At 41.9% G+C, this 15510-nt stretch overlaps 1 protein-coding gene across 10 annotated transcripts in view; it reads right to left on the bottom strand.

Moving 5' to 3' along the window:
• LOC309444520 (uncharacterized protein) overlaps positions 1-15510 on the bottom strand; it is a 107997-nt gene that overhangs the window by 41285 nt on the left and 51202 nt on the right. For 7 of the 10 annotated variants that reach the window (XR_014185062.1, XR_014185063.1, XR_014185064.1 and 4 more), the window contains one exon: positions 6472-6700. Coding sequence is in view for 5 of the 10 variants with exons in the window: in XM_082062398.1 (XP_081918524.1) it covers positions 6472-6700 (229 nt within the window). In the remaining 5 variants the exon portion in view is untranslated. Of the gene's footprint in view, positions 1-2681; positions 2982-4314; positions 4461-6471; positions 6701-15510 lie in introns of those variants that run through there. The other 3 variants (XM_082062397.1, XM_082062401.1, XR_014185066.1) reach the window with 3 other exon arrangements.

The raw sequence follows: 15510 nt of genomic DNA, 5'->3' as shown, positions 1-15510 counted from the left end.
GCGATCCATCTCCTTGTATAAAGCTGCAGGAATTAGTTTCCTTTTCCAGGCTTTTTAATTCTGCCCAATACAAGTGCACTAGTCAGACAAAGAAGTTGCATTACCTCTGAAATTTCAGCTCATGACACTCTCTCCTGAAGGCATTATGTTTGCTGTTTGCATTGACTTTCAATTTACAGTGGCCATTTCTCATTGTAGCACAACACAGCAAATTTCCCTATACATTCAGAAACTCAATGTAATAGGGATGAAATTCCATAATTTACATAATCAAGTTCTGAGCTGAAAGTTCTGATTTTAGACATATCCCTAAAATAGAATGGGGTCATTTGGGTTTTTTTTTGGCTTGTGTTTTGTAAGATATGACCCATCATTTTTAAAGTAATTGTGTAATTCTGCCTTGCTATTGCCAGTAAGCCCCATTATCAGTCAAACTAATAGGCCTGGAGAATGAAACCCCCAAAAGAAATCTTTCAAATTAGTGAAATAAATACAGTTAATGATGATAATTAAGTCACTGGGGATAATGGAGAGATTATCCAATTACTATCTATAATTCTTTGGCTTGCAAATATGATAAGATTGTGTAGAGCTAATCCATAATAATAATAATAATAATAATAATAATAATAATAATAATAATAATAAGGGGGAAAAAGCACAAAAAGCCCCCAACCCAGGAATTACTAGATTTCTTCATGACTAGAGGTATTTTGCCAGTTTAATTGCCTAATTGAGGTTTTTCTAGTCTGGAATAATTTTTTAGGTAGCTGTTGCAACACTGGGTTCTCAAAGAGGGGAGATATTCTGGGTCAAGACTGACTTCTCTGTTGCAGGTCCTGAGAAAAACCTGCTGTCCCCTGGATCCAGACTAAGATGGGTGCACGTACTGCTAGCAAAGGTCTTAGAACAACTACAGGTGAACTACTTAAAAATAAGAAGAGATGGGTTCAATCTATTGATCCTGAATTTTGCTAATAAATTTAGGGCAACATTTTAGCAGGCATATCAGACAGATGGATTATGCCAGCAGGCTCTGCTGTACAGAAAGATCCTCAAATCCCTCCGAATCCCCTAGTGACACTTTTTTTTTTGGTGGTTATTTTTCAGACATTCACAGCCATGCAGCCACATAGTCACCGTGCTAAGGAGAGATGGCTGACCTTCCATGACCAGGTCAGGTGCTAAGGGGAGGTTTTGGTCCCAAACATTTCCCAGTTTGAGACGGACTATGTCATGGTAGCTAGAGTTTTCTGATTTAGCAAGAGAATCAGGAACATGAGCTAAACCCCAGGAAGATACAACAATGCATTGGATAAGTTTGTATGTTCGTGGATAGGCACCATTTTGGGGGAGGTAACTAGATTTTTTTATTCTCACTTTTTAATAAGTATTTGTAGGGCCCTGTTTGGCGCAGGTGACTTATAAGGAGATCTAAATATGGCCCCCAGCAAGTCAATTAAGGATGTGTTTAATTTTAACATGTGCATAGTTCCTTTGGACCTCATCCATGGAAATCAATGGCAAGGCTGCTGATGGTTTGATTGGCTTCGGATCAGAGCCAGCAATTTTGATTGTAGAGATCAAATGCTTAAAATTAAGCATATGACTAGTGCTTCACTGGATTAGGGAATCAATTAATGGAAGTGGGGTGCTTGTTATAAGATTTCCATTAAATTTCATGCAGGTTTGTTTTTTTTTTTTTCTAAACAGAAGCTGCATATTCATTGCCCTTGAATGCACTCAGGTAACTTGGAAAGAAAATAGAAGAGGGTTGATATAACCAGAGTCTTCTAATGAATCTGCTGCAAGGACTATGTTGTTCTGTACAGGAAATTAAATCCTTGCATTGAAAGACCTCATGCCAAGACGTCATACCAAAAAGGTAAGTACCAGAAAGCTCTTCCAATCCTTTTTATGCAAGAAGCTCTTCACAACAATCTGTGATTGACAGAGCTGGAAGGTGATCATCTTCACAAACGAATCAAAAGGATCAGAAATGATGCAGCAGAGTGCAACCCCTTCTCCGCACATCTTTTTTCATCTTGGAGCAGCTGCTGGAAGTAAAGCATCCCTCAGCAGTTCTGCTCCCCCTTCACACAGGCCTTGACAAGAGCATTCTTGTTCCCACTCCTATTCAGTCCTACCAACCCAGTAAAACTTCATTTCAGGCTCAAGACTCCCTAAGCACTCACAAAAAAAATCCCTGAAATCAGGTGCTGACAGGATTAAACACGTTCTGCCGAGGCCCAGAAGCTGCTGTAGGAAGGGAAGGGTCCTGGGGAAGGTCTTAGCCTACTCAGCTAGCACAGGTTTGGCTGGTTTGCACGTCATAGCAGTCTGGTTTTATTCCTTGGCCACAAAGGGCCAGCTCAGCTCTGGAGAAATTCCACTCCTAATGGCCCCCAGACACCAACCTGGAGCTGTGGACGCGGAGCTGCCTTTGGCCAGAGCCAGCACGTGTGTCCATCCACGTGCAGACATCTGTAACGTCAGAGCAGCACATTAAGCCACAAAATGTTTCTGTAAATATTGTTTCACACTTGGGTGAACAAAGCATGCTTTTATCTGTGAGACAGCACAGGGTGTAAATTACATTTTAATTGAGAAATTGCAAATGCTAGCTTTTGCCTTATTTTGCTTTTTATTTTGTTACTAAAAAGGCCTGATTGTTAGTAGGATAGTTCTGCATGAAACTCCCTGCAATGAGCCCAGTCTTGACTTTTTTTCTTTTTTTCCAGACTTTCTCTCTTTCCTTCTAGCTTTGCTGGCCTGGATTCTCCTCCTTCCTAATAAAGATGTCTCCAGGCCCGTGAGCATTCCCAAGCCTTGCTCACACGCAGCTTGGCAATCTTCCCCTGCAACATTTGCCAGCGGAGAGCGCGTGGTCTGGCTCTCCCTTTGCCCTGCTGCCTCTTCCCTCCTCGCTGTTAGGCAGGTGCAAGTGATGCTGACAGTCTGCTGAGACCCAGCCTTGTCACCTAAGGGTGGAAATGAGAAAAAAAAGCCTCTTTTGAGAGTCTCGACACGAAGATTTTTTTGCTGTGCAATCTGTGAGTGTGATTTCCCCCTCCTTAGAGCAGCTGACAGCATTGTGTCCATTGAGGGGCTTCACAGGAGCATCTCTCAGGTCCCGATACCCAACTGCTGCCATCCATTTGGACCATGGCATGGTGCGGATGTTCTTTCTCCCTCACCCTAAAATACCATTCCTGGAAAGCTGCAGTTGCAGCTGCAAGCACAAGGAACATCTTAGGAATTTGTACATCTTTGCGGGTTTTTGCATTATCCTAATTTCTTACATGTCACCGTTCGTACCCTAAAGGGCCACCATTCATCTAAGATGTGGCAGGAGTGTGAGATCCTGTAGGATCTCTCTTTTTCCGGCTGATGGAAAAAACCCAATAGTTTGTGGCCCACACAGAAAGCATCCTTATTCTATGATTCTGGAGTCTCTGACATCCCTGCTTGCTGGGAAGCCTCCCTTTAGGAAGGGGAGCGGAGCACAGCCTCATTCCTCAGGGCAGTCAACGAGCTGTCAAAGTGCAGAAGTTAGACATGGCCAGACAGGAGGCGAGGGCAGCAAAGGCAACGGAGGACAGAGCCAGCTGTACTAAATCACTGCTTCTCCTGGGCAGCTTTTGCTGGCAGGGCTCCGAGAGAGCCCAGGCTAGAGGCACAGAGCTTTGTCCCCCCCGCTGGGAGATGCTATGGGAGCATGAAGCACTTCCAGCTGGGAACTCGGAACCGCAATTGCAAATTGCACCCTCAGTGCTCGCGGGGGTGAGTCAAGCCCATTAGCCAGCTAATCCTCACAACAGGCTTTTGTGAGGCTACTATTTTGTTCTGGGGAAATGTATGATCTACTGATTACACAGTATCCCAACATGCCAAATGTATGCTTGAAACCAGTAAACAATAAATATTTAATTAGCTGGTCATTGTGACAATAACAACAGGCAACAATTAAACTGGCTTTTCATTTCCCGTTCATTTAGTTGTCAGTCTTGTATAGTTACAGTTAAAAGCCAGCTCCTGCCTTGACCGCCACCTTTAATAAGGTTGTGAAGAGAATATTTGGGTTTGATCTGAGCTTTTGATCTATGTCTCTGATTTCTCCTGCCATTGCACAGATTGTGGGCATGACTCAAATAACCTTTAATATACTGTGGATTGAATTTGAAATTTAGAAGCTTATTCTTTTTATTCTAAGAGTGTCAACTAAGATTTCGGAGAGCAGTCACACTGGGCAATACAGTTATGACCCAACCTGAAACTGCTGATCTGCTCCATTCCCATCAGGTCTTTGCTCACCTCACCTGTCCGTGTATGCTCTACTTTTCCATGTTGAGACTTTTCATCCTCACTCCTCTGCATATTCTTCTTTACTCCTCCACTCATGTTTATCTGCAATCCTTCTGCTGAATCCCAAAGAGGGATTGCCAAGAAGTGTCCAATTTCTAAATGGAGAAGGGAAGAAGAAAGCAGTTTTCAAGCACCAAATTGAATTTCCATGCCACGTATGTTTCCATCTACAGCCCCTATGTCCCAATTAATCTCTCTATTCTTTGTCTTTACGTAGATCACCAAACATTGCAGGTGGAATGCCTTCATGGCAGGTTTACTGGAGAAGCCTAGGGCTGGAAACCAGTGTTTTCTTACATAAACCTGCCTCCTTCCATGTTTAACACTGAGCTCCAGAGCAGATGCTTAACAGTGTGGGAGCAGGATTAGGTGGGACCTTATCCCACTGCAGATGAAGCCTCTCCTGCCACCAACAATGACATATCTACTCTTACATATTAATCAGGGTTTCTCTTACATGGTTGTCAGCAAGGGCTCTCAGCTATGATAAAGAGAAGAACTGGGATTTCAGCTGGTTGCTTTCAGATCACCAGACTGTAAATGAAGGGACTTGGTTACAATCACAGTTCTCCTGCTGAATGGCTGTCTGACTGCAGACAAGTTGTTTAACATCTGTTTCCCTTTCCATCCTTTTCTGTGTTGTGAATATGATAGTGAGATCTTTACAGCACATTAATGTCCCCCTGATGTACCCAAATGGCATTTAACATTGTGCAGACATGACAATAAGTCACGTAAGCACCGGTGGCATGTTCACTTGATATGCATTCACTTACAAATATTGTCACTTTTTACAACCACAATTCCGCATCCTGCCCAGAGTCTTCATATAATGTAAAGCTTTTCATTCAATAGTTTTACCAAGTCCTGTTAGATTTCAGTGAATGTCAATTTGGTTCCAATTTAATTTTGCCTTCGACGAGAAATGAAAATGGTGCCCTGAGTCCCCCCATACAATAGAGGTAACGTCTTTCAAAATAAATGGATTTAATTGTAAAAGTCAGCTTTGAATCAAGTCTTCTGTGCTTAGACCTACTAATCAGAAAGCATTTATGGAGTCACAAGGAGCTGATAAAACGTGTACACAGTTTTAAATGTCCCATTGTAATGCATTGTAAACCTTAATTTAAAACAAGACAGCTTAAAAGCTTTATGGATTTGATTGATGATATACCCTGTATATCGATGGCTGAACCCAGAATACTGTTATTTCTGCTTTGTCTTGCTAACAACAAAGTTCAGAATGATAATATATTTTATAAAAAGCTTACTATTATGCTGCTGCAAAAGTAACATTAAATAATGATAATAGGCCTGAGCCACAACTTCATGTAGAAACAATTCTGGTGACAACAAATTTACATACCACAGGCACAGAGGCTGCTGGCAGCACAGGGATAATGCTGCAGCTTTCCAAAATATTGACATGAGAACATCCCACAAAGCAAAGGATGAAAGAAAGGTGAATTTTGGAAGCTGAGCAGTTCAAACCTTCTTGGTCTGGCAGCACTGTGGGGCTGGTGGGGGGTTTGAAGGTCCAAGGGTGACAAAAGTCACATCCCAAGAGACCAAACAGATTGTGAGCACCTCCAAAAACCTGCTGAGCATTCTCCCCATAAAGAATTTCAGTTCTGTGGGGTGAAGGGCAAAATCAGCAGTTTGCTTTAATAACACAGCATTAGTACTTTTCCTCCACTGATCCCAGCTTTGTACCACAGATAGAACAGCCAACACCCAGCAGAGCAGAGCAGCAGCTTCTCCACAGGAGACACAAGAGGTGCTGCATTGCCCATCCTTGCAGAGGGAGCAGGGGCTGACAAAGCCCCTCCAGAGCCTTTGTTCCTTCCCTCAGGCTCATATTCGTAGCATTAGACAAATGTGATTTGGCTGAACTTAGAGCTGACAATGGCAATGTCTGTGCGGGGAGGTGATCTGCACTATGACACCAAGGTGCATAAATTCCTGCATACTTGAGGGCACCTAAACAGCTTTGGGATCATCTGAAGAAAGGCTATGTAAAATAGGAAGTCTTTCATTTGTGGCAACAAACTGTGGCCAGCTCACACAAATATATCAAATATGGACAGAGAAGGACAGGGAACTCACAGCTTCAAAAGGCAGAAACTTTCTGAGCTCCAAGGGATTCGACTCCGATGATGGTGAAGACCACATGGGACAGTCATCTTCACACATCTGAGCGGGATCACATTGATGTCACCGCATGATTCAGGGGGGCACAAATCCTCACACCTCTGTTGCGCTGAGAAGTCAAATGCAGGCTCCTTGTACAGATCACCAATGAAAAATTTAAAGTCATATTGATGGGCAGCTGCTCCTGTGCAAAACAGAGCGGCAGCAAATCACATTCAATTAGAAACAGTTATTGCAGGAGAAAAAATCCACCCTGAGAAATAACCACATTAAACAAGAAGTTGCAGTGGAGCACTGTCAGCAAAGAGCATTTTCACATTTAAAAACTGTAAGATTTATTCAGGCAGAGCTGAATGGTGAATTGCAAATTTGGAAATTACACAGGTTTACAGTTTGTATAAATTAATATTATGATTCCACGAGGCAATATAGTTCAAAAATTAACAATGATTCTTGAAATACTGTTCAAACACTTAAACAAAAAAGCATCTACAGTCAAAAAGACTTGTTCTAAGTTTTATGTCAAATATCGTGCAACAATAAAATACCACGTGCAGCCTCCTGAGCAGCCAACAACTTTAAATTCTATCTTCAGTCTTACATTTACAGTGGATCAAATTTATGCCTACTATGTTATCACCAGAAAATACAATACATAGCAAAAATACATTATGCCAACAGCAGCTTAAATTGTTAGGCAGCCTCAAAAGCAGGACTTTCAAATCTATGCCTTGAGTCTGTAAATTAAGAAATTAACTATCTTTAAATACCATGCAATTAATATTTGCATGTCTTTACATTTAAAATGTAAGCAAGCATTTATGGTCAAATTTATCTTGCAAACCCCATAATTATAATACTTGCATACGTGAAAGGAGTAGTTGGTAGTTTCATTGTCTGGCACAATTTTAGAAGGCAGATTTTATGATCTCATGAACTTGCACATCATCGTGCAGATTCTCCACCTGAAATTAAGTCAAAAGTATTCAGTACTGTAAAATTGTGCAGTTTTACATATGCTATTAGGGCTGCATTTTGAGGAACCAATAACAAGATTGAGAGTTCAAAGGAATCTACAATTCTTTTTTTTGTATTCACATAGATATAAAGAAATGTAGATTTTTTTAAACATATATATATATATATATAGGCATGCATAAACAGCTAGAAAACTACCAATATCAAAAATGTGTTTGTGTGCAAAGAGGTAGAAGGCTTCCACTGCATGGAAACAAGGCTGATGGAGACCTCGCTCTTCCCTGGAAAACAGAAGATTTGCGGTTCAGACAGTGGGGAGCTAAAAATCTTATGTTTTTCATACAGGAAAGGTATTGCATTATAGAAAAGCATATAGAAATGCAGTGAAGAGAAGGAATAACAGATGCTGGGGTGCATTTGGACACAAAAAGGGAGGTTCTGAGGACATTTATGGGATTGAGTCTCAGCAGAGAAAAGCCAAGTTTCTGCTTCCAGATGTGGGTTTGGTGTTGGATAAGTATTGAGTGTTTCCAGCACCTTTAAGCTTTAAAACTACCCCCAGGTTTCTTGTAGGGTCTTCAAGGTCTAAAGGGTGGACTGAAGCACCTCAGACCTACTTCAGGCACCAAAGCAATTTTATGCCTGGAGAACATGTTTCAGAAACGTGATTATTATCATTATTCCACTAAAAATGTGCTAGGCAGTTCGTGGAACAGGAGACATGGCTCCTGTCCCAACAAGCTTGTAATTAAAGGTGACAGTCTTGCAATTTGGTGTATGCAGGCAAACCGCAATGGGAATAACAGCAGTGCCATCAAACAGTGCAGCGGGCTGTGAGACCCCAGAAAAATGTAAAATCCAAGTGTGGGGAGTAAACCATAGGGATGGGAAAGGTACAGCAGGACCCTTGTATGGAAATAAGCTCCCTTCAGATACTGCTCCAAATCAGAAAAAATGATCTTAATAGTCTCTTCTTATATTAAAATCTATGAATTTGGGAGAAAGATGAGGGAGATAAGAATTTATGATTCAGGCTTTTGATTTTACACATGCGTGCAGACTCCAGGAAAGCTGCACTGCTGCTTTTTAGCGCTTCTTCAAAAGGACACTAAATATTTCAGTCCCAGTAGATTGTCATTATTTTCTATCTTAAGAGAAATGCCATTACCACCTTCTGCATAAATGTTCCTTTCTGAGCCATGCAATCTGGGGAAGATTTTCCTTTTTTTCTTCCTCCCTTCTGTTTCTTTCATTTATAAATCCAGACAGTTTGGGGTTTTGCTCCATTCCCCCAAGTGTCCCTTCAGTCTCTGTGCATCTGTTGTCCCAGGACGCACCACATTTAGAAAACCGATAGTTACCAAGTGTTTTCTTCCTTGTAGGGAGTAGAAATAGGGAATAGAAAGTCATTTTTCAGGTAGCAGCTGACAGATCTGTAGGCACCTCTGGATTGCTCCATTTTACTAAATTCAATGAACCACTTGACAAAAGTTAATTAGGGTATTGCTGTCTGGGATGGGAAGGTCCACTGAGAGATGTTGGAACCATCCCGTTTCTCACAGCAGTTGAGCCAGAAATCTACTCACCATAACTTTTATTATTAATAAACACACCATACAATAATTCTACCTTTTACAAGCAGCGTAGATTTGAATCCCGTGTTGTTAAGCTTCTTGCATCACCCTGAAAAGACATTGCACTGTGCCCCAGATGCTCAGCCAGGAGGTGGTGTGCACATAAAATTACTACTGGTGTCAATAATAATAATGTCAGCAACAAAAAGAGATGTGAGGCCACTGCAAAAACTCCCTCATGCTGGGGCAACCTGGTGTGCTCTGACATGCACAGCTTCATAACACATCAGTTGCTTGATTCGGTAAGCAAATAAGAGTCTAAGAAGAAGCAGGACTAGTTCCCTATCTCACACATTTTGTGGATTTTCTGATATTTACTCCTTTCCTACCCACTGTTCAGGCTGGCCTATGAGTCAAATGATCAGAAGAACAGGGAAATAACCTTCAGCCTAAAAACCTTAACAAAACCAGTATATGAGCATCTCAGCACTGCCCAAATAAATAAAGCCCTAACTCTGGTGTATGTTGGGTGCTCATTTTCCCTGGGGAGCTGCTTTCAGGTAATGGAAGTCAGCTCCATCCCCCAGGCTGGCCTGACGTGTCATTAAACAAAGCAAAAGCAATCCTGACACCAAGTTCCTGATAAATAACTTATGTTTGTTGTTAAATAGATGCATCTTATTACAAATGCTTAGTTATTCATTTAGATGAGAAATCACACGTTGGATTACACTATGTCCTGATGACAGGTTAGTTTTTATTAATATCACTACTCTGACTTTGCTAAAGCTCCAGACCCCATTTGCAGCTCCCAAAGGCTCGATTGGGATTTGCAGCCTTGGGGTTTGCCATGCACAGGGGAAGGATTTGCACTGTCCTGGTGCAAATGATCTTGACCCTTACTCTATCCTGGTTCCAGCTCTCTGCTTCTTGACCATACAAGAGGTCTCAATGCTTCCAAATGTACTTTTAGATGACGCTGAGGATGCCCGTCTTATTATCATAAACCACAGTTAAAATCTGGGCCCCTCACTGGTCCCTTTCTTTGAGAGGAACAGTATTTAGACCACAAGCCAGCAGTCTGCTTAGCTGTAGAGTTCAACAGGAACAGAAATAGGGCCTCAGTCCAGAGGAGAATATTTTACAGAAGCAGCTAAAATTAGGATCTGGCCCTGGGAGTGCGTTTGCAGACATCTGGATATGATGCACGACAGCAATGCTTCTGCGGATCAGCAGCATAATTGCAATAAATAATTCAAGAAACAGCAAATGATGCTAAAAGTGAAGCCTCCGGCTCTGTGAAACAGCTGATCGCACTCTTGCCTGCAGAGGGGATCCTGCCAGGGGCTGGGGAGCACAGCAGGTCCCTATGGGACTGACAGCCACAAAATGGGGCTGCAGATGGACTGGCAGAACCTCTGACAGCCTGGACTTAGCCCATAAATTTGTGACTGTAGTCTTTCGGTCCCAGGTGGGATCTCCAGCTCCCTTAAACCCCACAATTTTCCCCAGACTAAGGAACATCTGGAAGTCTAGAACTGATCCTGCACCACCTCTGCCTCCAGAATGGTGCATGACCGGTGTCTGTGGTACGGAGCCTGCGACCTCAGGAGGGGCTGTTAGGTCTGATAGTGAAGCGAGGTGGCTTCACGGCTTTGCAGAATTGCAGCACGTGACATTAAGAGGTGAATTTATGTAGTGAATTAAGCCCTATGTTCAGTTCTCCTGTACACAGCCTGGGTGGATGTTTCAAAACAGCCACATTCCAGGTTGAAGCCAGGTGGGAATTTTCCCTTATGCCTATTACACTTTTCTCAGGCAATCAAGACCTTGGTTAGGAAAATACACAATAACTCGCAAGTACAAGGTATAAATAAGTGAAGTGAAGAGGAGAATTTCTCTCTGTACAGGTGACATTCCGCTATACATCACACTTCAGCACTGTCAGACTCTGGTCTATTAGAGGAACTCAGTCTGACTTCTGTTTATAAAATAAGTCTGAACTCAGGGCTGTGAGGAAAGGACTCCTTCCTCTAGGAAAGCAAGACCTTCAGTCACGTAAGTGAAGCAGCTCTTGCTTGCTTAGAATTCAAACAGGCAGAAAGTTATTCAATTTATTTAATAAACTAAGAAAGAAGATAAGCTAGTCAGATGGCACTACCTTCAACCGTAGTAGGTGGAAATGGCACTACCAAAACCAAAAAAACATCAAACAAAGCTCATTTGACCTCCCCCAGCCAACACAGCCACCTTGAATCTCAGAGGGCTTAGAAAAAATGGGGTCTTGGAGACCTCCACCCCCCTTTCCATCTCCTTGTCTATGAGAAAGCAGAACACCTTTGTAATGAAGTGTGAGATGAATCTACCACCCCAAACTCTGGCCTTTTTATATGGCTAACAGATTAACATAGTAATTTGTCCCACTGATACATTACAATCTGAGTTTCATAAAAGTCTGTAATTGTCATTCATTCCTTGGAGCACTCTAAATTCTGACTCATATTTGAATCACAGTTTTGCAAAGACTCCTGATACGTACAATGGGTAAAACCAACCCTGTCTCCTTCCTCCCTCACCTCACAACCTAGCTGATTAAAAATCTATATACAAAATGTGGCAAGTGAAGCACATTCGCAGTGAAGTGTAATTATATCCAGAATAACTAACATACGCAAAAGATTTCTTCTTGACCTAGTGCCTACCACCTTTGTGAATCTCTGAGTCATGCTGGCCTCACTTTCTTCACAGTGTACTTTTTTTAATTATTACTATTGTTGTTAGGCAACATAACTGCAGAAAGAAGGGTAGTTTTTACTTTGCATCCCCTGTTACCATCAGTGACACCATCAGCTAATCTAGTCTTGGCAACAACCTACTTCAAGAAGTGGAAGCAACACTAGGTGTTCTCAGACCTTGAGTTGAATTTGTCACAATTGGCTCTTAGTAATATCATATTTACCTTCCATCCACAAACCTTTGAGAGATGCTAGAAGTGGCAACTCAGAGTTTATAGAATTCCTTCCTCATGCCTTAAAGAGAAAGGCGGCAGAGACAGCTCAAAAGACCAGGAACAGGGATTAAATGTAAATATTTTTCCCTACGTAGAAAAAAATACTACAGTACAAATACGTAAACCATCCGATAAACGTGCTGTTCCTGATCCTAACCTTCCTCCTCAAACTTTTTACTCATTCCAAGAAGTGTGATCTTAAGTACTACCCATTTCATGACACTTCCTCCATGAAAACATAGAGGGGATGTAGTGGCAATTTCAGCAAAGGAATCACAGAGGAGCAGCGGACAGGAATATTACTGATCAATGGCAAAAAAAGATTAAAGGTAGTGACATCTTTATGGCACTGTGCCGAGCAATGAGTGAAGAAGATCAAAGGGATCATCAAGCGCAAGGAGAGAGCTCGTGGCTATTAAGCTGACAAAAAAACCAAAACAAGCCTCAGACACCATCCTATGGGAAATAGGAACAAAACTCTTAGCAAGAGATAAGAATCAGATTTTCTTGTTTCACAGAAGTGAAGATGTTGGAGGGACAAGTATCAGGAACTGCAGTCTTCTAAAAGTGCTTTAAGTGCAGGGAGCTGGTCCTTAAAGAGCAAAGAAATGTAAATCATGGAGGAGACATCACAGGGAATGTGCAAAAAACTTCTGCAGGCACTGGAACACAAAGGCCTCCATAAGATACGTAACTCAGGTCTGGCAAAGGAGGACGAGAGCAACCAAGACCCAGACAGATTTTAATGCTGAAATTACCTTTTATACATTTAGACCTGACCTGACTCAGAATGGGCATAACAGCATCTACCTAAGCTTAAGGCCTTTTTGTTGAAGAGGATTTAGCAGTTTAAAGTTCAACATATTTTCAATGTTTTGGTGGATAACTTGAAGCAGGAAGAAAGGGTGAGCTGGATTATGAATCTTCTTATACCCTTTTAAAGCATTTATAATTAAGTCTATTTTTTTTTTTTTTCCGCTACTGGGAAGCAGTCTTGCTATAATCTTCTAATTAATAAATGGCTTGATAAATCACAAGATCTTTTGTCCACGGCGAAACTTACACATACTGTCAGAAATATTACACTGTAAAACTGGTATCAGACAAGCAACCATTTTTTTTTCTCCTTCACCTTTTATTTTTCTAAATTTATACTTAATTTGAAAATGTTAAATAACCAAATTAGTCAAAGAAGTTATCCACTGGATATAGTGCCAGTTAAAATTTGTGTGAAAAACTCTCCTTGGCACTAAAGGGCTCTGGTGATCCAAAAGAAAAAAATCTTTAGATAAAAATCCAAGCTGTGCAGTAGGGTTTTGCTACACCCTGTTGCAGATAGTTGTCCATTTTATGCATCACCTTTGATGCATTGACAAGGGTTGTCCTACATCATATCTCCAGCCATTGCTTCATTCTCACAATGTGTTTGTGGGGAAGATCCCAGTCCAATGCAGAGCAGTGGGGAAAAGCAGAGGAGATGTCAATTACTACACTGGAACACAAGAGGTTCCACTTAAATTTGAGAAGAAACTTCTTCTCAGTAAGGGTGACAGAGCACTGGAACAGGCTGCCCAGGGGGGTTGTGGAGTCTCCTTCTCTGGAGACATTCAAAACCCGCCTGGACATGTTCCTGTGTGACCTCACCTGGGCGTTCCTGCTCCAGCAGGGGAATTGGACTAGATGATCTTTTGAGGTCCCTTCCAATCCCAAACATACTGTGATACTGTGAGATGTGGCCTTTGCCCCTCACCTTGTGCTGGGGACATCCTGCTCCACCTGTGCCTGCCTCTGCCTCCTTTTGGTCCTTGGCTCTTTTACCTCTTGCTCAGGTAAATTGAAAGCTTTCTGAGACATGGGCCATCTCTTACTCTCTGCTTGCAATGCTCAGATCACTGAAACATGAAATAAAAGAGCACTAAAACTTGCCATGGAGCAGCAGTGACTGACAGGGACCTGGACTTTGTCATTCATTAGCCAGACTTCCCTCTTGTCACCACCTCAAGTTTGCTTCCTTCCTCCAGAGCAACATTAAAATAAACATTTCCCATTCTGTGTTTCCCAGTACTTGACACACATAAATAAACACCTTTCACTGTTCTCTCAGGAGGGAATTGAGGATCCTTATCTTCATTTTCTGAGTGTGGAAGTGAAGGAAAAGACAGACAGGTCAAGACTTCTCTGCTAAAAACATGCATCCCGTATTTATCTAGGCAATGGCTGGGATTTGACAGCCCAGGGGTGCACCAGTGCATGTAAAGCAGTCCAGCATTTAGTAGCCAACGCAGAGGCCAAACTGCTTGCAGCCCTTCCTCCTGTGTTTCTGCTCTCACGACACAAGACACAGGGAACAACAGTATGAAGCAAAGCTCAGTGGTTTGAACCAGATCAAAAGGATGATAACCGTGGTAAGATCCTGAGAACGACAGAAAAGAGCAGCTTCTTGGTGGAGATGTGCTACAGGACCTCACATCTGGAGGGCTCTCAGCTTCATCTGCTGATGGCCACTGCCAGAGCAGATCTGATGGACCCCTGAGCTGTCCTCATGGGTTGTTTCCTTATATTTTACCACCCACAAAAAGAGAAGTTTTTATTAATAACTGTGTAGCCTGAGTGCCCTACTGCAGCTGTGTCTGAGCGCGGCAGCTGTGACTGCTGGGGGAAGGGGGTTACAGAGCCTGGGGAGATGCCAGGGTGTGGAAGGCAATGCAAAACCCCCGTTTTTGTTGTGTAAAATAGAAAGCCTCTTTGAAAAGTTGCTATATGGAGGAAATGATACCACTGCATTTAAGACAGCCCCTAAATGTCAAGTGAGCATTAATCATTCTCTTTGTTTACACTAGTAAAAGACATAGCATCCTATATACATGTTGGTAAAAAAAAACCTGGGATGTGCAACTGTTTTCGTTTGAAATCTTAATTATTCCAGAAATCTTTCAAATACAGCTCATCAGCTAGCTGTAAGCACAGGTGTGAAAAGGGAAGAATTCCCATTATCAAAGTAATCTGCAGCTCTGAAGAGTGCTGTTTCCTGCACCAGCAAATTTCTAACTGTTCCTCATAAGTGGTACTGGCAATAGTTTAGGAAAGTGAATGAGTTTCTAATGCAGGATGTAAGGTATTCATTAAAGACCAGGTAGAAGAACATTAATTTAACTTTTAAAATATATTGGGAGACAAATAAGGCAATTCATTAGTATGCATGCATTGCCTTTGCTAGATCAAGTCAGACAAGCTCAGCTGTGCCTCCTAATGCTTGCACTGCAAAACACTGCTCGATAGTCTTAACATTTTAATAATAATAATGTTTACTGATAGACAATGACAGGATGTGATTTACTATAAGTGGGATCCTTGGGTTTTCTATCTAGCTTGCATGCAGGTTCACACCGCCTCTAAGAATAAGGCACTTAACTCCTTTTGCCTACTATGGCC

The sequence above is a fragment of the Streptopelia decaocto genome (genome assembly GCF_964273445.1).
Source record: "Streptopelia decaocto genome assembly, chromosome: 11".
Lineage (NCBI taxonomy): Eukaryota > Metazoa > Chordata > Aves > Columbiformes > Columbidae > Streptopelia > Streptopelia decaocto.
This window is presented reverse-complemented; position numbering and strand designations above follow the sequence as displayed.